This window comes from Callospermophilus lateralis, chromosome 11 (genome assembly GCF_048772815.1).
Source record: "Callospermophilus lateralis isolate mCalLat2 chromosome 11, mCalLat2.hap1, whole genome shotgun sequence".
Taxonomy (NCBI): domain Eukaryota; kingdom Metazoa; phylum Chordata; class Mammalia; order Rodentia; family Sciuridae; genus Callospermophilus; species Callospermophilus lateralis.
In genome coordinates this window covers 40,663,131-40,687,037 of record NC_135315.1, presented here as the reverse complement: position 1 = coordinate 40,687,037, position 23,907 = coordinate 40,663,131, and the positions used below count along the sequence as shown (strand labels likewise).

The following is a 23,907-nucleotide window of genomic DNA, read 5'->3' as shown; positions in this document are numbered from 1 at the left end:
AATACATTAAGAATTGTTGTTGGAATGGCTTTGAATGACACTTCATTTTTCTTCAGAGATGTTTGAAATACTTTAAGAGAATATTTAAAGATATTAAATTTTTCTTGCATTGGGAGCAAGTTTAAAATTCACTGCATCTTTTGGATATGATGCATGTGGCTGAAAAGAAACATGGAATTTTAGGTGGGTTATCTTTTGCCTGTGTTACTCTCAGGGTCTTTTACATAACAGGCAGTTCATTTGCGTTTTGCATTGTGAATTTCTTCATCTGTAATTTTGGTTTCTCCATTAAGATATAATTGGTTTGTGTCATATTTTCCCAAGACAGACTGACAGAGCTCTGTTTATATAGGTTGCTATTTATAAGATTATATTGCATCATCGTTCATACCATGTTGTTAGGTTATCACTATAAGTAATATTACAGAGTTCAGATGTCCAGTATTTCTTTTTTGTTGAGGGAATTATGCTTGTGTTCTTTTATGGCTCCTTATGTGTTTTTGAACTGCATATGCAGTTTTTAAAATGATTTGTTTATTCCAAGAGAGGTCCTGCAGATCCACATTTGCCTTCTAAGAAGGAAAAATGTTATTGGGTTGGAAGTTTGGAGTAAGGTTTGTTAAGGAAAGAACGTACACATCTACTAAAATTCATGCTTTTCTCTCTCTCTTTTTTCAGAGTCATCCCCAGACATTTGTTTTTTTAGCACACAGCTTCAGTTGCTAAGAGACATTAACAGCATCAGTGAAATCACCATTCTAAAAATTTGGGGCTTCTCGTTTTGTGTGACTTTTAAAGATATGTCTGTTATATCTATAAAAAGAAAACTTTCCACAACACATATAGATTATAAAACCTACTTACATCTCTCTTAATTTATCATGACTTTATTGCCCCTCCCCATCTTTTTCTTTTCTGTTCTTGAAGTACTGGGGATTGAATCCAGGGGTACTATACTACTGAAGCTACATCCCCAGCTCTTTCTTATTTTTTATTTTGATATAAGTTCTCGATAAGTTGCTGAGGCTTGCCTCAAACTTGTGATCCTCTTGCCTCAGCTTCCTGAGTTGTTGGGATTATAGTCACATACTACCACGCCTGGCTGCTTTACTGCCTTTTTCAAAAAGCTACAGGAAGCTTAGGAAAAACCCCCATATAATTTATTCAGCTATTTAAATCTGAGGCTAGAGGATGGATTAGTTACAACATGAAACTTAATACAGTGAACATTTTCTCTTAAGTTTTAGCTTTATTTAGGTTTCTCTTTAAATCTAATTTAGTGATTTTTTTTTCCAGTTTCTAACAATAAGTAGATGAGAAATAGCGAGCACATATTAAAAATAGTGTGGATCAGCTTCTTGGTTGGCCTACTATTAACTCTTTTCAGAATGCAAGTGGGTTTCTGAAATGACAGTGGCTTTGACTTTAGCTGGTTAAAAGTGAATAGGGATTGATGACATGATCTTAGAAGATTTTAGTAGAATTTCATGATGTGGTTGTCATCCTACATGAAAAATATTTTTGTATGATCAACAATTTGGAACATTAATTTGAGACCATGATATTATAATGTAAAAGAATACCATGATACTTAGTAACTACTCAGGAAAAGCTTAATGAAGAAATTAAATTTTCCTATTCCTTCCATATAAGTGAACAAGATTCTTAGCTTTCATAGTTAAGAAGGAAGGGAAATAGTGAAAATATTGATGATGATTGGTAGCTTATCACATACTATGTGTTGTGCTTTATAGAGAATTGCATAATAAAATAGTCTGTTACCTTATTAATGCTTGGAATTATATTAAAATTTTATATAAAATTATTCTCCTTAAAAATGTTTAAATGTGTCAGTGTGTTACTTCAAAGTGTTAGATAATCGTATTGGAGAGTAGAGTACTGCAGAGCAAAGGTACGCTGTACAAAAGGTTCTGCTTTTTATCAAGCTGATAAGGAATTTTACATTCATTAGTTAAAAAGAAAGGAAAAGAAAAGCTTTGGACTCAACATATTTTTTTCATTGAGTCTCCTTCTAACCTAGTTTTTCCCTTCAGTTTGCTCTTTTGTTTTTATTTATCTTTCCTCTTTTAGACTTTTTCTTGCCCTTTTGACTTTGTCAGCAACATAATGGTACCTTTGTGCTTGTATAGTCTGCTGGGAGGGGTAGTAGTTGATATTTTTTTTCCTTTAGTAAACATGGCATCTGCTTTGGGGACCTACTGGGGAAATACTGAAAGCTAGTGAGTATATTGCTCGCTAATAAACTTCTCTTGTTAGTTCTTTTTGCTTGAATTCATACGTTTGTCTTTAAGCCTTTTTTTTTTTTTTTTTGGTATCATGTTTAACCAGCTGTTACTTTATATGCCCCCTTAGTGGACAGTGTTACAGTTAATAGGAATAGTCAACTGTGACCATGTGTCAGATGTATAATTATTTTTTTCATGTTTTTATTTCCACTTTTCATTCAAAAGTTGTGGAATAAAGAGAAAAAAAAACATCCACCCCAGTGGATGTTCTCTTAGGTTGTGGTGAGAGCGTTGAGACGGAGCTATTATGATTCTAAATAAATGTCATCTTTTGCCAATAAATCTGCTTCCCCAAACTAATGTAGTTAAGCATAATTTTTTAAGACTGTAAATGATAGATATATACCATAATTGAACATTTTTGTGTGGTTACTAGTGTTTTGTATAGATTGTTAAGTTTGAACCAAAGTTCTATGAGATAAGTGTGTCTTTTTATTTTAGCACAGCTTCCCAGTGCTTAGAATAGTATCTGACATGCAGGTAGGTGCACAAGAGCTAGTTGAGTGGATGGATAGATGGATGTCAAACAGATTTTAAGCTCAAGTTCGTTTTGGTTATGGTGTTGAATGCCTGGAATTCCTGGAATAAGAAGCTATGTATTGGTGGATTAAAGAATTTGGTTTCTTGTTTGTTTGTTTGTTTGTTTTTTTGGTCCTGGGGTTTGAACCCAGGGGCATGTTAACCACTGAGCTAAACTCCTGCAACCCTTGATAGTTTTTATTTTGAGATTGGGCCTCATTTAAGTTGCTGAGGCTGGTCTCCAACTTGATACCCCCCTCCTTCAGTGTCCCAAATTGCTGGGGTTACAGGCATGCATCACTGTGCCCAGAATATTGTTTGGTTTTAAACACATTTTTTTAAAAAAATAATTATTCTTCCTAGTGTAGTCCAGTCAAAAGTGTTTTAATTTTGAAAGAACTCTTCAGCCTAGAAAGGAACTCTGAGAGGCGAAACCACTATGTGTCAGTGGGTTTTGATAAGTGCCTTTTTTTGTGGAGGGGGTTGGTAGCATTCTGATAAGTGGTCAGCTGTAGTAAGTAAATAATTTTAAGCAGGCTTACAGTTTTATTTTATACTTTTCTCTGCAGTTTCTTAACCTTAATATTAATGCCTTTTTCCCTTAGTTCAACTGATAACATATTTTTCTCCAAAATAATGCAAAGATTGTAACATGCTCTGATAAGAACCATTTCAGAAAGTAGCCTGCTTTGAAAAATAATGTGAAATTTGAAGTCTAGTCTTTCTAAGAAAGATTTTAAATTCAGAATCTCTAAAACAAATTTTTCTGTTTTTAGCTATTATTTTATTTTAGTTAAGATTTTAATTAAATGCCAGATATTGGAAAAATAACTAAGTCAATTGAAGGATACACAGAGAAGTATTTTACAATCAGAAAAAAAAAAACATGTAAACACAAAAGTTTTTAGAATGTGGTCTACTTACAATCATCATTTTATATGAAAGTTATCAAAAGCTAGGAATTAACTAAGATACAAATATTTTATATTCTCAAATTCACTTGAAGACAGCTTTTCTGTGATTCATATAGCCAGAAATAGTAGACATGATTGGGTTTCAACATTTCTTGCTGTTGATTTAGTGTGTGGCTTTAAAATGTAATAAAAATAAAAATTGAGAATTAAAATTCATCCCTTAGAATTCAGTTGATTTTCTAATTTTTTTGTTAATTCCATTTGTGTTACATTTTATTGTGTAATTTTATGTACAAGCCAACATTGTTTTTGTTGCTGTATGTAGTCGGTGCTGTGACTTGTTTGTGCTCATCTCTGTTCTGTAGGCAACTTGCCACTCCCTACTGAATAAAGCTACAGTAAAAGAAAAAAAGGAAAACAAAAAATCAGTAAGTTTGGAGAACTTTTTATTAGCTGTTTCTTTCAAAGCAAACCAAAAATCTTTTGCTGTTTGTTAAGAACATCTTCACTTCAGCCTATTTGACCTTCACTATAAAATCATTCTACTAATTCTGGCACAAAATAGCTTTCATTTCAATTAACCCTGGAATTAAGTTACATTGAAACATTCTCTGTGTTCCTTTGGTTTGATTTATCCCAAAGGCATTTTGTGGGCATTTGTTGCATTGGATATCCTTGGTCTAATTTTTTAAATTATAAATGAATGCAAAAAAAAAAAAAAAACCAACTTAATTTCAAGGCTTTAGGAAATGCTGACTATCTTCATTCTTGCTTTTTGTTTTGCAGGTCATGTGACTGGTTTCTTTTCCTAGAAACAAAAGATTTAAATAGTTAGAAGTATATGGTGGGAAAATGTTGGCTCATTTTGGGGTGGGGCTTAGGGGGCGGGATAGGGGGTGAGGTGCTGGGGGTGGAACCCAGGGACTCACACATCTTGCTAGGCACGTGGTTTATCAGAAAGTATCATTTTCTAACCTAGTCTAAAAGTTGCTAAAATTTTTTAAGACTCTATATTTTTATCTAGATAGTTAATAGTCAGAATTTAGATGTATGTGCTTAGTTTATAGAAATTCTAATAGTAACATTATTTTTACTTCAGAGAAAATCAGTATTAAAATTTTGGAATAAAAGGAAAACACAGTCCATATCTGTATAGAAACCCTTCATTTGGCAAACATGATACAAATATATTGCCTGCTTCTATGAACTTGTCCTAATTTCACGGAAGAAAATTATGATACTCATAATGATCTTCTTCCAGTAAAGGGGAATTTGTCCAAAATATAATTTTGATTCATTTTAAATTTGTCAGTGTGACTTTCTCTTATTAGGATGAGGCCCATCTTTGTTTATATTATCCAAATGATTGTAGAGAAGATGAAAAGAAAACATCAGATAGTTTTTGCAAAATGTATTCCATTGTCATGCATAACTAATTAGAACAAATTAAAAATCAGGAAGCTTTCTTAAAATGAAATAATTTAAAATATAGTGTTCATCTGGTTTCATCTTTCATTCATTGTTTTAGCTTTACATATGAAATTTACACTAAGCTTTACATTGCAATTTCTGTTTTAAATTTAAATTCAGAGCTAAATTAAAATTTAGAAACATTTATTATGTCTGCTCCAGATTCTGAGTATGTTAAAGTATTTTTTAAAAATTTGGTCAGCTATTAGTGAATAGGATTGAATTGGATGGCCTTTTTGCTTAACAAAAACATTTTTTTCTAATGCTTCAGCTTTCTAATTCTCATGTGGCCTTAACATAATATACACCACCACTGTTGAAATTAATTTACTGTTTCTAACACTCTTGTTCAGTGTTTTACTAATGCCATTGTGTAATGTGTCACATGAATTAAAATTCAGACTTTGTGTTTCTCTAGCGCATGTTTTCTAGTCTTTCTAACATTCCTTTATTGAGATTTTTGTCTAGAATTGTTCTTTGAAATGTTTTTTTCTACTACGAGTTATTTTTTAAAAAAAAATTTTTTTTAAAGTTTCTGGGTAACACTAAGTTTTGGAATTTATTTCTCAGCACAGATGATATGAGGTCCTCAAGGAAACAAGTGAAATCTAATTGTTAATTTGAGATATTTTAGAGCACTTTCAAGAATATGAAAATAGTATAGTCATTATAAATTTAAAATGTCATATTTTTGGAATTGTATGCTTAATAGAATTCAAACATATTTTTAAGAGCGAACTGATTTTCTTTTGGAATATGTGTATCTAATATTTGCGATACAGAGAGAAGGCTCTGGCTTCTTGTGTCCAGCTGTGCACTCATATTACAGATAACTATTTATTCAAGTGTGTATAATTAGATTTACTTTGGAAGTTGTCTTCCTAACTCAGGGAGAATTTACAGTAATTAATCATGTGTAGGTAGTGATCCTCTTCTGATGTGCAGCTTATTATAGCATATTTGCATTATGTAATTTAGTTTTTATCAAAGGAAGTAAAGGGGACATAGGCTGATAACTGCTTTCAGCACAGATTAGACCAATATTGACCTTTTATGTAAAATGTCATTTTCATCCAGATTAAATTTTTATGGCTTTTTAAAAAAAAGAATGGAAACCTGAGTTGTAAATCAGGTAAAGTTATAATGATGTTCATTACTGGTGAAAGAAAAAAAGCAGTCCTTTTATAAATTGACTTGTGAAACTTGTTACACAGCATTCTTATAAATGTTCATTATGTTTTGTCAATTCTAAAAATATATTGATTCCATCAATGGGATGCATACTTATATGATACATGAAACAATGTTTGTTCCTAACGTATGGATACTTTGAGTTTTAATGTGAAATTATTTTGGGAGATGTGGAAAAGTTTATTTTCATTTTGGGAAATAATTTTTTCAGATTTCCCTTGAATTCTGAAGCTGAGTGTACTATTAAATGAAACTAGACATCAGTATAAGTCATAATTTAAAAGATCTTTATCTTAGAGAAAACCAGTAAATGGCTACTCTCAGAAAAGTGAATTTTAAATGAGCTCTTGATATGTATATTGATTTTTATGAGACACTTATAAGTTAGTATTTTAGAAATCAAACTGATTCTTTGAAAAGTTCAAACCATGGCTTTTTCTTTTTCAGAAACTTGTTTTAGGATTTTAATTGGTTTAACTGAATACATTGGCAATTCTTCTAAAGAAAAACCCACTTAAAATTAAATATAAGCAGTTTTGGGTTTGAGGGTGTGGATCAATGGTAGAGTGTGTGATTACCATGCACAATGCCCTGGGTTCAATTTTGGCACTCCCTCACCAAGCCCCCAACCTAGAAAAAAAAAAAAGAAAGAAAGAAAAACAAAAAAACAGTTTTTAATCCTTTTTCTTCTTGCTAACTCACTCCTGAAAAGTTAAATTAAAGCTCTTATAGGATTATCAAGATTTCATTTTTTTTAAGATTATAATTTTGAGAATTCTAAAAGAACTACTCAGTATCAGTGGTTGTCCATGAACATTCTGAAATTATGTGATGGATTTTTATAGTATGAATGCATACATTGATGTTTCTAACGTTTTATCAGACTTCAGAGAGATTCCTAGTCCCCAAAAGGTTAAATATTGTACTAGAATAATAAAGGCACTTGAATTTTCTTTATTCTGAATATAAAAATTTCAGCTAAAAATAAATAGGATTTAAGTTTTAAAGCCTTTCTGCTACAACAGCTATATTTAGCCACCTCCCCCACTTTCCCCTCATTTAAGTATAAGGTTGTTCTTTATACAATAATCCCCGAAGAGTTGTAACTTGAAGCTTCCTGAGCTATAGTAAAAGTGAAGGTGAGAATATGTTACCTATAATGCACTTCAGATGTCATCTTTACAGACTTGTTTCAGCTTGAAAAAATCATTTTCTAAAATATTTTTACCATTTTTTTTATCAGAAACGATAGAAAATTATTTTTAAATGATAGGCAGTAGGTAAGAACACATTTAAAATATGGACACCATGGAGCACTAAATTATTCAGAATTAAGTAAAATAACCCCTTTTTCTAGAATTAGTCTGGAATCATTGATCATGAAGAAAAGTAGAGTTATGTGAGATCTGCACTTAAATCCCATTTTCTCACCCTCCCTCCAGTATTTTTTGAAATACAGTTTTATTCCTGAAATCTCAGATTATTGAATGGAATGGTATAGCTTCATTGTTGCAGTGACTACTAATTTAAATAGCAATTAGCCACACCAAGAAAGAATAGTTATAGAGATTAAATGTTATATGTGTTCTTTAAAAACAAATGTGTGTGTTTAGGATATATGAAAAGTGTAAATTCCAGAAAAATGTAGTTTTCATATGTTGGCCTAAAATGCGGAGGCATGGGGAAGAGATGAGAGCCAATTTCACAACACATTTTCCAATCAATTTAACACTTCTTCCAATCTAATGGGCTGGTTGCTTTATCTTTAATTTAGAATGTTTTCTAAGGAGACATTTAATCTACTGTTGATATTGGCTTCATGTTGCTTTTCAGGATGGGCAACCTAAATTAATTTCCTAAATCTTTAAAGTTTTTTTTTTTTACTTGGCAGAATTATGAATTTTCTATGGTAGACATATGGGTCATCTCTTCTGGTAGGATCATTTTTTCTTTTAGGATCCCAAAAATTTCTGTTCCTCCATGGGTTAAATAATAGGTCATTATATTATAAAGCAGATGGGCAAAAAAAAGAAACTACCAATACTATTACCTGTAACTTGTTTTCTTTTAGTAGGAATCTAAGAAAAAAATTGGTTTCGAATATGTTAAGCATTTTTCTCAAAAAAACAAAACAAAACTCAGTTCTAACAGATATAACAAAATGTAAATGTTTATTATTAGGTATGGGTCATCTCAGAGGTGTGCTATTGAAAACTCACCTTTACCTTACAAAATGGGTCATGCTCTCATGTCTATTAAAGTAATCTCTGTGTGAAATTGGGTCTACATTCATTACTCGGCAGATTGCAGTGTAAATAGAGATGATAAAATAAGATCTTTTTTTCAGGTCTTTTCTACACAAGTCATCTGTGAGGTTTTCTTCTCTCTTAGATACCTCAATTGTACTTTAAAGTGATGTAAGATTAGTAATAAGAGTGAATTTTATTTTCTGATATCTGGGAAGAAGGTAAAAAATAGAAACATCATTTATGAGGCTTGATTGGTTCAAATTTTTTGCAGAGTTTGTCCTATGAGCTCTTTGTCCCATTTTCTTATTTTAATTCAAACCTTGTACTCAATTCTCAACCCCTTGTTTTTAGGTGGTTAGCCAGCGTTTCCCTCAGAACAGCATTGGTGCAGTAGGAAGTGCCATGTTCCTCAGATTTATCAATCCTGCCATTGTCTCACCATATGAAGCAGGGATTTTAGATAAAAAGCCACCACCTAGAATCGAAAGGGGCTTAAAGTTAATGTCAAAGGTAAATTATTTTGATAATCTAGCTATCTTAAATTTCCCTTCCAGCAAAATTTTTCCAATTTTCATATAGTACTTTCTCTTGAATTCATTTTTGAAATGCCTATGATTTTTCAGTTAGGTGTTTTTGTTTTATTTTGTTTATATTACAAAGTAATTCATTAGTTAGGTAACTGATGGGCTATATTGTCATGGAAAATATTTTATCAAATATTTTATCTCCCAAAGACAGTTTTCTGTGTAATGTTTCTGGGAATTTTGAAATGGAGATGGAAATATAGACTGCTGAATTTTTTTAAAAATAAAAAGGCATTTAAATTTTAATATATTTTATGTATGTAAATATATGTATATATAATTATATTTGGCAAACAAATGGAAACAGCTACAGTAATTTATAGAACAAGGAATAATTGATTCTAACTGCCAGTAGAAATAACATCAATGTGAAAATTCATGTACTTTTAGAGAATTTATTAATGTATAGATTTCAAACAGTAAATCTGTAAACTTTTTTGACTGCTTAGATACTACAGAGTATTGCCAATCATGTTCTCTTCACAAAAGAAGAACATATGCGGCCTTTTAATGATTTTGTGAAAAGCAACTTTGATGCAGCACGAAGGTAAGCAGTCTGACACTTGGTTGATTGCTGTGTAAATCAAGTATTTTCAGTTTCACTTAGGTCCATGTACCTGGTCTGTGTGAAGTTCCTGTGCAGGTTTTTTTTTTCTCTTCCCTCCCAAGATTAAGGACATGTTTTGCTTTATGAAAAAGATGTTGTGAAATAAATCTATATTTGATTTTGATGGTGGCTTTTATATTTGAAAACCAAGGAGGATTTTGACGTATCTATTTAAGTAAAGGATTGAGGTTGCTATAACATGGGAGCAAGGAAGAAGATTTCCTTTCATTAAAAACTAAAAACAAATTGGTGTAGATAATACATAAGTGTATAGTTAGAATCTTTTGGTATTAGAATATTTTTAATACTTCAGTTAAAAATGTATCTGAACTAAGAAGTTTTTTTAAACCAAGTAATAGAGACACAGAATATTTTATGAATAATTGAACAACTGTTTGCTTTATGATTTTAAAATTTTTTCTGCTAGATTTCCATAATTAACTAATTACTTCAGATTATTTCTGAGTTGTTGGTTTATTTATAAACTAGAGAAAATACTAATTTTGCATGAGTTGTTTTTAGAGAAACAATAATTCATGAGAAAGTACGTTGTAAGTGTTAAGTTCAAGTTCAGAATTCTGCTTTTTAGCAGTATAAGTGATCTGATTCATAGTCTAATCTGGCTTTGTGTAGCTTTCTTCCAGTTTATCATCATAATAGTTCTTACTGACCTTTCTGCTAGGAAAATTAAGAGTTTAAAAGATATATTGCTGAACTGTAAGTCATAGTGGTAAATGTCAGTAGAGAATTCGTGTTCTAACAGATAAACTACCACAGAAAGAGAACCAAGGTTCTGATACTGGCTCTGATTGAGAGATTATGTAATTATAGGGAGTTTTTTTGTCTGGGCCTCCATTTTCTTATCTGTAAAACACTGACTTCTTTCTGGATCCCATTTATCTAAATCTCTTGTTTGTTCTCTGACTTCAGACCCTACTCTGAAACTGAAGCCAGGTATCAGAAATGGAACAAGTCCTATATTTATAATCTCAGTTACTTCATTATATTATTATACTTACTAAAATAATAACATTATACTATGCTTAGTATAAAAATTCACATGTAGGTATGAATGTATCTGGTGTTGAAAATTCTAATGGTTTTGCATTTTTGAAGATTTTTCCTTGATATAGCATCAGATTGTCCCACAAGTGATGCAGTAAATCATAGTCTTTCCTTCATCAGTGATAGCAATGTGCTAGCTTTACATCGTCTGCTTTGGAACAACCAGGAGAAAATTGGCCAGTATCTTTCTAGCAACAGGTATGATTTCCTAGTCATGGGGAAATTGAACACTTTCAGTTTAAATTGATATTAATAAAATTATTGATTATGAACAGTGACTTACACCTTGTAGCTGTTTGCAGTAAGAATTAACGATTTGGAGGGGCTGGGGATGTGGCTCAAGCGGTAGCGCGCTCGCCTGGCATGCGTGCAGCCCGGGTTTGATCTTCAGCACCACATACAAACAAAGATGTTGTGCCTGCCGAAAAACTAAAAAAATAAATATTACAAAATTCTCTCTCACTCTCTCTCTCCACTCTCTTAAAAAAAAAAAAAGAATTAACGATTTGGAAAGAGAAATGTAGACTCTTTTTAAAAAATATTTATTGTTTATTTGGACACAATATCTTTATTTATTTATTTTTATGTGGTGCTGAGGATCGAACCCAGTACCTCGCATGTGCTAGGCAAGCGTTCTACCGCTGAGCCACAACCCCAGCCCCTAGACTCTTTTTTAATATAAGGAAAAGGTTCAGTCATATTAAATGATCAATAAACCTATCGGTGCTAGTGATCCCCTTGCGCCCCCATATTGGGGATTACACCAACGGCGCTTTGCCATTGAGCCACCCCACTCCCCCAGTCCTTTTTAATTTTTTTAGTTGGTATGTTTTCTGTATACAATTTTATTGTGCTCTAGACACACACACACACACACACACACATTTTTCAAAGGAAATCATAGGTCTATATAGCATAGCTTTTTGTTTTTTAAAAATTTACAGCAGTGACCTAGCAGATATAGCCTCTTTTTTCTTGCTGCTTGCTGTACGAGAGATTGAATCTAGGACCTCATGTATGCTAAATGGGCACTCTACCACTGAGCTGCATCCCCAGCCTGCATGTACCCTCTTCATTCAACATTCTACTTGAGATTTGTCACTTATTTAACTTATGGTAATGTTTCATTGAATGACTATATCAGTTTATTTTTGCATTGCTGAATTAATGGACATTTAAGTTTGTTTCTAGTTTTTCACTGTTATAAATAGTGATGTATTAAATATCTTTCTGCTAGTCTTCTTGTATATTACCAAAGTATGTAATTTCTGGGTCTGGACTATTATAACCTTAACTTCATTTACCCCACCAAATTGCTTTTCAAACTTTGTGTGCCAGTTTATACCTTGATCAGCACTATCTGGCAGTACTTCATGGTATTCATCCTCACCAAAGTTGACATTATCATACTTAATTGTTTTTGTCTGTTTGATGTTTATGAAATAGTATCTTGTTATTCTTACCTAGTTTTACCTGTTTACTAGCTATTAAAAATTTCCCCTATTAAAAATGTCCATTTCTTAAAATATTGGTTTCTCAAGATGAATTCTTTTTGTGCTGAAGAAAAAGTAGATCAGAATGTTATTTTAACTTAGCAAATTATGAATTCTACAAAAAATCAAATTTGAATGAAATATAAATTTTATGGTTTGGGAAATGCTCTCATCTCTAAAATGTTTCAGTATATACTAAGAATCCCTAAAGTCTTTTTGGTGTTTTTTTTTTTACAAATCAGCAGGGATCAGCAGCAAAAAGAAAAGCAATCAGTAACAATCTAAAGAAATGTGAACTGCTACTTTCTTTCTAAGTAGTTTGCTGTATCTAGGGATCATAAAGCTGTTGGAAGACGACCTTTTGATAAGATGGCAACACTTCTTGCATACCTGGGTCCTCCAGAGCACAAGCCTGTGGCAGATACACATTGGTCCAGCCTTAACCTTACCAGTTCAAAGTTTGAGGAATTTATGACAAGGTAAAATACAGCCTTAAAATAATGAGTGCTTTCTTTTTGGTTGAGAAGCAAAGTTTGCCACCAGGCCACTTATAAAATAAGCTTTATTTTTGTTACAAGATTATCAGGAAAGATGTACACAGTTAATAACATTAATTCAACTTTTCTCTTACCCTATATACTATTGAAATGTGTTTGCTGTGTTGTTTTATGTATTGGTTTTCTCATAAAGATAATAGTCCTATTAAATCATAGTTTATCATCTCACCTTGATATGTTTCTGCATTTATTTTTATTTTTTTAAACAAATCACAGTGGAATGCATTATAATTCATATTACATATATAGAATACAATTTTTTATATCTCTGGTTATATATAAAGTACATTCACACCAATTCATGTTTTCATTCATGTACTTTGGAAAATGATATCCATCACATTCCACCATCATTGTTAACCCCCTGCCCCCTTCCCTTCCCCTCCCACCCCTCTGCCCTATCTAGAGTTCCTCTAATTCTCCCATGCTCCCCCTTCCTACCCCACTATGAATCAGTCTCTTTATATCATTGAAAACATTTGGCATTTGTTTTCTTGGGATTGGCTAACTTCACTTAGCATTATCTTCTCGAACTCCATCCATTTACCTGCAAATGCCATGATTTTATTCTCTTTTATTACTGAGCAATATTCCATTGTGTATATATGCCACATTTTTTTATCCATTTACAGTTTAGCTATTGTGAATTGTGCTGCATTTAATAGTTATAAGGGTATATAGAAAACATTATTTTCACATTATAGTTAAGGAAAATGCAACTTAGTGTGAATAATTGATTTGCCTAAGATTCCATATTTAATTCATAGGTCAATGGATTTCAGGGGGGTGGAGGAGAGGTCTTGGAATTGAACCCAGGGCTGGTTTACCACTGAGCAACATCCCCAATTCTTCTTATTTTAAATTTTGAGACAGGGTATTTTGTTGTTGCTCAGGGCCTCACTAAATTGCTGAAGCTGGCCTTGAATTTGGAATCCTCCTGCCTCAGCCTGGGATTACAGGCGTGTACCACCACGCATGGAGGGTCTTTGGTTTCAGTTACTGAACTCTTTTCTACCACACAAGATACATAGAAATACTAGTATTAGAAAAACATACAGTTAAGCTTCCCTAATTCAAAAATCAAGATTTGAGATCTTCAAAATCTGAAAACTTTGCCAACATGATGCCACAAGTAGAAAATTTCACACCTAGCTTTATGTGACTTTGATAGTCATCAAAACGCAACTGCACTAAAAATATTTTCTAAAATTACCTTTAAGCTATGTGTATAAGGTGTATGTGAAATGTAAACGAGTTTTGTATTTAGGCTTGGGTCTCATCCCCCAAGATAACTCTTGTTTGGAATATATGCAGATATTTCAGAAATCCAGAATCTGAAATGGGATACTTAACCTATATAAAAAATAAAATATTTTAAATATACTTAGCTGAGAAGTTATTTTCTGAGCAAGTTCATGTACTTTGGAAAAGTACAGTCATTATACAGAAATAAAGAAATGGAGAATATGAAAGAGGTTAAGAGATGCAGAACATATAATGAGAAAGTCTACTATATATCTAGTTGGTTATTTCAGAAATCAAGCTTAGTGTGAGAATAAGCACAGGTAATATTTGAAGAGGTAATGGATGAGAATTTCCTGGGGTTCATGAAAGATATGAACCTTCACATTGGAGAACCACACTGAATTATTAGTAGAATTTATAAAAATTAAGCCATATTTTTTCAGAAATGTATTTCAGTATGTGTGGGAATTTAATATAAAAATGGTATTTAAAGTCAGGGACATTAGACTGGACTTTTGATAAATGGTATTGATGCAACTGAGTAATCATGTAGAAAAGGGTATTTATACCATTCATGAAGATAAGTTCCCATGAATCAAAAAAAAAAAAAAAAAAAAAAAAAGACATGAACAAACGAAGGCCTTTCTCATCAGCTCAAAATTCATAAACCAGAAAAGAAAAGGTTGATAAACTAAACTCATAAAAAGTAAGTAAATGAAAATTCAAGACTTCTTTCTGAACAAATGCCATAAACAAAAATAATTCTGTGGTTTAATATTCTTGTCCAATAGTTTTCTTAGAATAGTCCTGAAAATGCATTTGTGATTCAGAAAGGAGCCTTGAGATTTTTGATGCATGTTGCCAAATTGGCCTTAAGAAAGCCTGTTGCTTTCTAAATATTTTATCCTTTTTACATTTCATCTGTGATTCAATTGTAGATATTTGAAAATACTCAGTAAACTGTATAAAGCCTCTGAATTGTTCTGTTCTTTTTTCTTTTAGGCATCAGGTACATGAAAAAGAAGAGTTCAAAGCTTTGAAAACATTGAGTATTTTCTACCAAGCTGGGACTTCCAAAGCTGGGAATCCTATTTTTTATTATATTGCACGGAGGTAAGAAATAATGTTTTAGTCTTTCTTAACAGAGTTTTTAAAATGACATCAAATGTAGAGAGATGACAAGTTTGATTTTTCCTGTTTGAATTAATAGGTCTCAAAGACAAGTAAGTCTACCCAGAGTATATAGGCTGAGTAAACAGCTGTCCTGTCTTAATGTGTTGTTTTGTTTATTAGGAATTGCTTTTCAGAGTATTGTTGCATACTGACTTCTCTTTCCTTCATTAATTTTTAAATTGATGAACAGTGTGTTAATTATAAGGAATGAAAATTCGTAAATAATCTTTTGTGTTCAGGTATATTCTAATTTAATACTATCTACAACATGATAATCAGGAACTTTTTTTGTTCAAGAAGAAATAAAACTTAAAAATTCTATTTCTGAGAACTTTTTGTAATATGAAGTGTAAGACTATATCAGTGTGATTTAGAAAATAAATCAGAGGAGCTATGGGGAAATCTATAAAGATTTTTTCATGGCTAGCCAGGAAAATTGATCGTGTTTGTACGTGCTGTCTGCAGTTATGACTAGTTCCTAGAAACTGTTCTGGAAATACTGGGAACTCCTCTTTTCATGGTAGTTGTGGTGCTGTATTGCTTTCTTTGCCATCTGTCTTTTCTTTCTTGCCTCATTCTGCCTACTTTTTGATAACTGTGACATTATTTGGTTAGTTTTACTTTTTCATATTCAGCAGACCATAAATTCATGGCAGTTGAACCTTTGAGGCAGTATGATGTGAACACAGAGACCACTTACTTGAGAATCTCAAGAACTATGTTTATTCTTTATGCTATTTGTTTAGTTATAGGACTTAGTCTTCCTGAATTTCCTGAAATTAACAGAAATTGAGGAATTATGTCAGTGAACTTAATGATCGTGGGTGGCAAAATCTTGGCAGTTTTAGGAAATAAATTGAAGTTGAGAAATGGAAGGATGGAACAATTGGAACTTGTGTAGTTGGATAAATCAGATAGGAAGACAAAGATGTCCAAAGAATTGGGGAATTAGTGAACCAAAAAATTATAAAAAATTGCCTTTTTCTTTGTCCCTTCTCTCTAACAACTTGAGTAACATCTATTTAGCATTCCAAAGTCGTCTTTTCAACTCTCATCTCAGTTACTATTTCTAAATTATCTAAGATAATTTTCTTTTGTACTGAAGATGAGCCTTATTTGTATTCCAACGTCAACCTTTAATACTACTATTTTGACGTTACCTATTTTATGTAAATAATTAAAAAAACAACCATTGGTAAGGTAGATAGATGTGTGCCCCAACTCCCAATCCCTCTTGAATTCTTGTTGGTTTACAGGTAGCAAAGATTTCTAGTAAAGGTCAAAGCTGGGGTTTTTTTCTTTCCAGGGAAGAAACTATAAGTTTGTGTTCCTTCTTTGTGGTGGTCAAGCAAAGGCTAAGGGCTGAAGAAAAGCAGGATGGGCCTTAGGCAGACCTCTCATTGGGATTAAGTCAGCGGATTCTCTATAGATATATTCTAGACATATATAACATGGGGTTTGAGATTACTAAGGTTTTCTAGCTCTGCAGCTTAATAACTGCATAATCTTAGGCAATTTAGTTTTCTGAAACTTTCCCTCATATTTTTAAAAGGGAAGAGAAGTGCTTGTAATATCTGTCTACCTCTCCTATACGGTTTCTTTGTGACCTATTAAGTTGTATACAGAGTAAATTCGAGGTTTTCTTTTTATATAATCCTGCCAATTTCATATTTTCAATCCTTTTTAAAAGTTTCTTATTTAGAACCTACAAGAGATCCTCCTGGTCCTCATTTTCACCTGGTACAACACCCCTTCATCCAGGACAAATGAGCACACAGTACATAGAGCAGACAAAGGCCCAGTTTCTCATTGTACAAATTTACAAGTAGTTAAGTTCATGCTTCTATGTAGTTTTGTTGAAGAGCAAAAACGTTTGACTTTGTTGATATTCCTGTATTTCCGTGGTTTAGACTACCGTGTATTAGGTGATTTTTTTGAATTGTGGATTCTAATCTCAAAGATCAGACATTTCAGACTTTGACTACCCCTTCCTTTTCCCCATATAGAAAACCTACTTGTTTTAGATTCTTCCCTTTTTCTTTCATCTTTCTTATTATCACTCACTGGGTCTTGATTTTACCTATAAGATGCTGGCAAATCAATTGAGGTGTTTTAGTTAGGTTTTTGTTACTACACAGTTATTTTCTCAAGAAGATAGGCCTCAAGAAAAGCATGAAGCAAAGTAGATCCAGCTATCAGTTCTGGAACCAGCTTATGCATGTTGACTGTCTTGGCTTTGTGTTCAGCTCTACTACATGACCCTCCTCTTTTCTATCCAACTCCTTTGTTACCTTAGTACTGCATACCTGAAATTCCAGGAAGAAAATGTGACTCAACTAAAAAGTATCATTGTTGGCAAAACTTTTCATGCTAGACATTGGCCGGCCAGTTGGTTTCTGGCTTTCCCTAAGCCAAGTACATGTTCCTGGTGTAGCAGTCATGTGATTCAAAATGTGACCACAAAGTGACACACTGATCTGGCACTGTCCCTAGGTTTGTGTTTTAATTTTTAAAAATTGGATCTTAATGTTCTCATATTGCTATTAAGTATTTTGGAAATGTATTTTGAAACCCAACTGCATTGCTGGGATTCTCAGTATCTCTTTCATATACTATTGCTTTCTCTTCTGCCTCCCTAATCACCAGATGACTACTTCCAGGTCATCTTAACATTGCTCTGGAATTGTTTTCCAGTACAAATCTAATTTTGTCTTTTCCACTGACTTTGCATCTAATGACCAAATTCTGGAATTAGGCATAAAAGGATCTTCATAATTTGACCTAATTTAATTTTCTGATCTTTTCCTGTTGTTCCCTTCTATATATTTATGCTTTTGCCTGTATTAATTGTATTATATTATTATTATCATTATTAATATTTAAATCTATTTGTTTTATTCAATATAACTGTTTGAAAAGAATTGTTTGTTATAGTTCAAGTATCGTCCTAGGGTTTCATAAATCGACTTCCAGACCACTCATGTATAATCCAGTCAAGCCTTTATTGAAGCTCGCTGGTGGCGACTGACCAGAACATAAAGCTGTTCCCCCTGATCAGCCCTGAATAATTGCAAGGGCATTCCTTGTAAGCCTGAAAACCGCAAAAGGGACGTTTGGGGATCCAGCCAATGTAAGCAAGCCATATTACAGAAATGGGGGAGTGCAGTCAGGTGGTGGGGACGCTTAGCCAATCACAGTTAGCCCACTCACCCCAGATACAGAAACAGAGCCCCATTACTCTAGATACAGAAACAGTGCCCCATTAGGTCGTTCCGTGTTCTTAAAGGTTTCTATAGCAAAAGGAAAAGAACATCTTGCCCTGGTCATGACCCTTGTACTTGGCATGGTTGTTTTACAAAATAGAGTTACTAAACAAAATGGAGTCACTTTGGCTTGACTATCACAGTTGAATAAATATAAATATAGATCGTGGACTAGTGCAGTGTGTTATTAATTTTGCTTAAGTGACAATACAATTTAAATTTGTATAAGCAAAAAAGGGACTTTATTTGCACATGTACATAAGATGATCAAGAGACTAGATGCACATCTGGGGAACATGCCTTCTCTAGTTCTTGACTCTCCTTTCTTCGTGTGGTTTTATTCTCAAGAATCTCTTCCCCAGCTGCAGTCAGCAGTGGTTTATGTACTCACCACTTAACAACCCCAATGGAAAAATACCTCTTTCCCAGTAGTTTCAGCAAAAGTAGTTGGTTTTATGGCCTGACTTGAGTCCCTGAGGCGATCACTATGCAAGAGGGATAGAATTTCTTGGTTATCTAGGTCTGGATCATGTGCTCATTTCTAGAGTTCAGTGGTGAAATCAGCTAGACCTGAATTGCATGAACGGAAAGGCAAGTGTGAGAGCAGGGTTTCACAAAAGAAAATTGATTGCTGATACCAGAAGGGGTTAAATGGATGCTGGGAGAGCAGGAGTAACAGTTCTCTACCTGCAGCTTTAAGAAGACCCAGAAAGACACTGTGGTAGAGAACTTGCCTAGCATGTGTAAGGTACTGTGTTCTATTCTCAGCACCACATATAAGTATTCATTGACAACTAAAAAAATATATATGTGTTAGGAAAAAAAAAAAAAAGAACCAGAAAGATGACTCCGTCACTTAATAAGGTACGAGTACTGTGAATGAATGTGTATGCAAGTACGTGTAAATGTGTATGTATGAAGTGAAAAATATGTGAAACTATACACATCAGACTGGGGGTATTGCTTAGTGGTAGAGCGAATACTTAACATGGGTCTGGGTTCATTCTCCAGCAATATACACAGGCGCACGTACACACACACATGCTTTGATGTTACTTATCTCGGGAGTGAATATGCTTGGAGAAGGTAAGGGGCCAATTATATTTCTGTTGCATGTCTATATTTTTTCACTTGTTGCCAGGAGCGCATATTATTTTTGTAAGAATAATTTAAAATATAAAATCTAAAAGTTAGAATGAAGAGTTTTCCTCTTTGGAATGTTATGGTACTTGGCAATTACTTTTTGATGATATTAATAATGATAATAGCTAACATTACTGAGTGCTTTCTTTGCTTTAGATAAACTGTGCATGCTATATAATTTATTGCTTTGTTCTTATAATGAATGACCTTCAGTAGTGTTAACAGTAATTGACATGTGTATAAATTGAAACCCAAACCAACTATCAAAATAATCTGAAAAATTAAATAGATCCCTATACTCCACCCTGGGCTGAGGAGCAAATCCTATGTATTCAGTAGGCACCTCTCATGACTCATTTATAGTCAGTTTACTATTGAAGCTTGCTTGGGAACCCTGCTGGGTCACACATTTAAACCCTGGTAGTACAGCTAGTAAAAATCAGAATTGGGTTCTAAATCCAAACCAAAACTTGTAACAATTGCACTATTAATAACATGGTTATTACTGTTTTGAGGTTTAAATTAATCTTTGTAGATGAACATGAAAATCTAAACATTTCTGTGGAGAAAATGAATTTTGGATCCTAAGTATCTGATTTACAAATGGTCTTTTGAAACACAAGACAAGGGTTTACTCAAAATAAGATAATCTTAAAATTGAATCATTAGCAGAGTTGGCATGCTTTTTTACTGGATGACATATTACTAATACACATTCACAAAATAATGATGTTGTTTTAAAGTATTTTTTTAGTTGTTGATGGACCTTTATTTATTAATATATATGTGGTACTGAAAATCAAACCTAGTATCTCACACATGCTAGGCAAGCACTCTACAACTGAGCCACAACCTCAACCCAGTAAAGGACTGTTGTTTTTGTAAAGGACTGTTATTTCTCATTACCAGATTAGCACTTTTTGATCTACTTTTTAAAAAATTAGGCAATACATACAACAACTTGCTTCAAACCACTCTTATCCCTTATCCTCTATATCCCCAATCCTCTTTGGTTAAATACCACCTACATAGTTTTTTCTCTTATACCTTTAATATAAACATCTGAGTTTCAATTGAATTTTGCAAACATTTAAAAGACAAATGTGGTATTTTGCTTATTTTGGCATTTAATAAGGAAGTAAGTACATACTTTTTTATAAGGAAGGAAACTATCATATAATATTTAAACTTATGTAGTTAAAATCTGCAAACAACCAAACCATACCAGGATAATGATAATTTCTTAAATAGTAAGTTGAAATAAATTTTATTTTCCTAGTGTGCTTATCATTCAGCAGATAATAAGGAAACAAGATAAAAATGTAGGCTGTTCAACAGGTTCACTTCAGCCTGAATACACACAAAATAGTAAAAAGCCTACATAGGAAAGAAAGTGAATGTTGAGCATTGCATTGAGTATTGTGCTACCATTTATTACATTCATCGTTGGCCGAGTTGTGACTGTCTTTGGGGTCATTGCTGATGTTTGGTTTGTTTTGGGATTTGGGGTCATCTTGGAACTCGGGATCATCTTGGAACTGGGGATCATCTTGGAACTCTGAGTCATCTTGGAACTCTGAGTCATCTTGGTATTCTTGATATCTGGACTTCTCATAGGATTATGCTTGGTCCCAAGACTTTGGTTTGTCTTGGGGTTTGGGCTCATGCTGGAATTCGGGCTCATAGAAACTGAGGTCGTAGATGCGGAGCAGGCTGATGATGAGTGCCTTGAACATCATTTTTGTCTGCTTTAAAATAATTATATAAATTTCATCTATGTCTTAGACAACAAATAGACAAACATATATCCTTGATTGTGTTTATTTAGTACATTCATGTTATGCCAGTGTGCTTTTACACTGTTAGTGAGCAAATGAAAAGCTTTCCTTCTCAACATCTGCTGACATAAGCCCATTTTCTATCTAGGGTCACCACTTAAGGCATAAACAATCTAGAGTAAAGAGGGCTTAATTCAGTTTTCCTTTTTTTAATAAAAGGGAAGATAAATTAAACACTATATATCTGGTATAAGTATGGGGACTTCCTTTCAGATTAATATATATAGTAGAGTAAGGGCCAAAGAATGATAGACAGTTTGGGAGTGTAAAGTAGCAAAATAAATAATGAAATAAATGTTGACTTTTTTTTTCTTTCTTTAGACTTCTGTTGGCTTTTATTCCAACAATTTAAGGTTTAATTCCAACAATTTAAGGTTTAAGCTTAGGTCACAATTAGGGTATTCATTCTAAAAGTTTACACCCAACACTAAAAGAGGATTTCTCCCAGTACTTGGGATGTCCTTCATTTTTTCCCTTTAAAAAAAAAAAAAAAAAGTAGTTTCTGGAGAATTTCATAGCTTTTAATATAAAAGGAAACTTAGAATTGATCAAAATCAATTCCTTTGTTATTCAAATGAGCTCACACAAGAGGAATAACTTGCCTGAGTATACCAGAGCTAGAACTTGAGTCTTAGTTCAGTATTTTTTAGTGGTTGTGGACTGTGAAGAGATAGTAGATTCTATACCAAAAGTTTAATGCAAACCATTTTTAAAGTAAGGATAATTTTCTTTTATCCTCTATTTAAATCTAATGGCTTACTAATATATAGCCCATTCTGGACATGATTATTATGATTTTTTAAACTTAAAATTTAAATTTTTATTTTAGAAACTTAATATATACTAAAAGTTATATTTGCCTCTAATAAGTAATCGAGAAAAATGTCAAATTGATATTACCTTTTGATTTTTTTGTTTTGCTTTGTTTTCGAAGGTTGAGAAGTCAGCCTTTCTCTGGTATCCTGGAGAATCTGATTCTGATGGGGATTTCTAACCCACTACATGCTATTTAAATATACTTAATGAGCAAGTCACATGTTTGAAACTTGACCTGCTATTTGCTGTTTGGAAGTATCCAACTGAGAATTTTCCAAATAACTGGTGTAAATAGGTAGACTTTGGCAGAGATTAAGGCATTCAAATAAAGTCTTTTACAATCTGTTCATTTAGTTAAAGAACCTAGTGAATACCATGTTGTTATTCCTCTTATCTGTGTATATACATTAATGAATTTCTTCACTGGATTGACTCTAAATACATGAATACACTCTTTTGTGGGTATGAGTAGCGTGATTTAAAATCAAATAAGTATGTTAAAGATAGATGTCTTTTTTTCTGTTAGGCATCTGGATGTATGTTTATAGGATAGTTTCTAGTTATGAATATTTTGAAGTTTAAAAAAATAATTTAGGAATTATTGGGATACATTCCAGTAATTTAATTTTGGGTAAATAAAGTAGTCTTTTTTGTTTGTTTGTTTTGTTTTAGTTATAGGTGGACACAATACCTTTGTTTTATTTTTATGCGGTGCTGAGGATCGAACCCAGTGCCCTGCATGTGCCAGGCAAGGGCTCTACCACTGAGCCTCAACTCCAGCCCCAAATAAAGTAGTCAAAAACTGTATTTCGATGAGGCTTAAACTAAGAATTGCATATGATTTTATAAAGTTGTGTATGTGTTTGTATTAAATCACCAAACCACTTGCCTTGAAGACGTTAAGGAAATTCTTTACGGGAATTTTGTGTTTTGTTCCTTGATAACAGTGTATAAGGAAGTTGGTTGTGTTGTGCTCATGTTTTCATCATACTGGCTAGCACTTTTTAAGTATTATAGGGCTGTGAACAATAGTGTTGGCATACAAGGAAATTGCTTTATAAATGGCAAAAGTACAAGTCAATACATGTTCCTCACTTGTTTTACTTTGCTGTAAATTTTTTTTTTCTTGTGAATGGATAGAACTGCCTGCTAAATCTTAATTTATATGTCACATGTAATAAGTTTACTTAACTGGAGGTTAGTGTGCTCAGACCTAAGAAGTAAACAAAAGAAGCCTCTTGGCAACCAGAGTAAATATTAAAATTAGACTTCTAAGATAATGCTCAGCAGTTTCATACTGTGCTTTCTCCACCTACTTGGTCATTCTTGCTTTGGGGACATACATAGTTGATAATAGTAATATTTTTGCCCAGAGCTGACTGTCAGCATGACTTATTTTGCTAATTCTGATCTTTTGAGTACTAAACTTACACAATACTTTATTGTACTTCAAAAACTTCATACTCGCTTTATG

The 23,907-nt window shown here is 32.9% G+C and overlaps 1 protein-coding gene across 2 annotated transcripts in view; it reads left to right on the top strand.

Moving 5' to 3' along the window:
• Positions 1–23,907, top strand: part of Nf1 (neurofibromin 1) — a 248,842-nt gene that overhangs the window by 132,319 nt on the left and 92,616 nt on the right. The window contains exons 31-36 of one of the 2 annotated variants that reach the window (XM_076871834.1): positions 4,105–4,167; positions 9,001–9,159; positions 9,683–9,780; positions 10,957–11,103; positions 12,731–12,877; positions 15,203–15,313. In XM_076871834.1, the coding sequence (XP_076727949.1) occupies positions 4,105–4,167; positions 9,001–9,159; positions 9,683–9,780; positions 10,957–11,103; positions 12,731–12,877; positions 15,203–15,313 (725 nt within the window). The remainder of the gene's footprint in view (positions 1–4,104; positions 4,168–9,000; positions 9,160–9,682; positions 9,781–10,956; positions 11,104–12,730; positions 12,878–15,202; positions 15,314–23,907) is intronic. The other variant, XM_076871835.1, reaches the window with a different exon arrangement.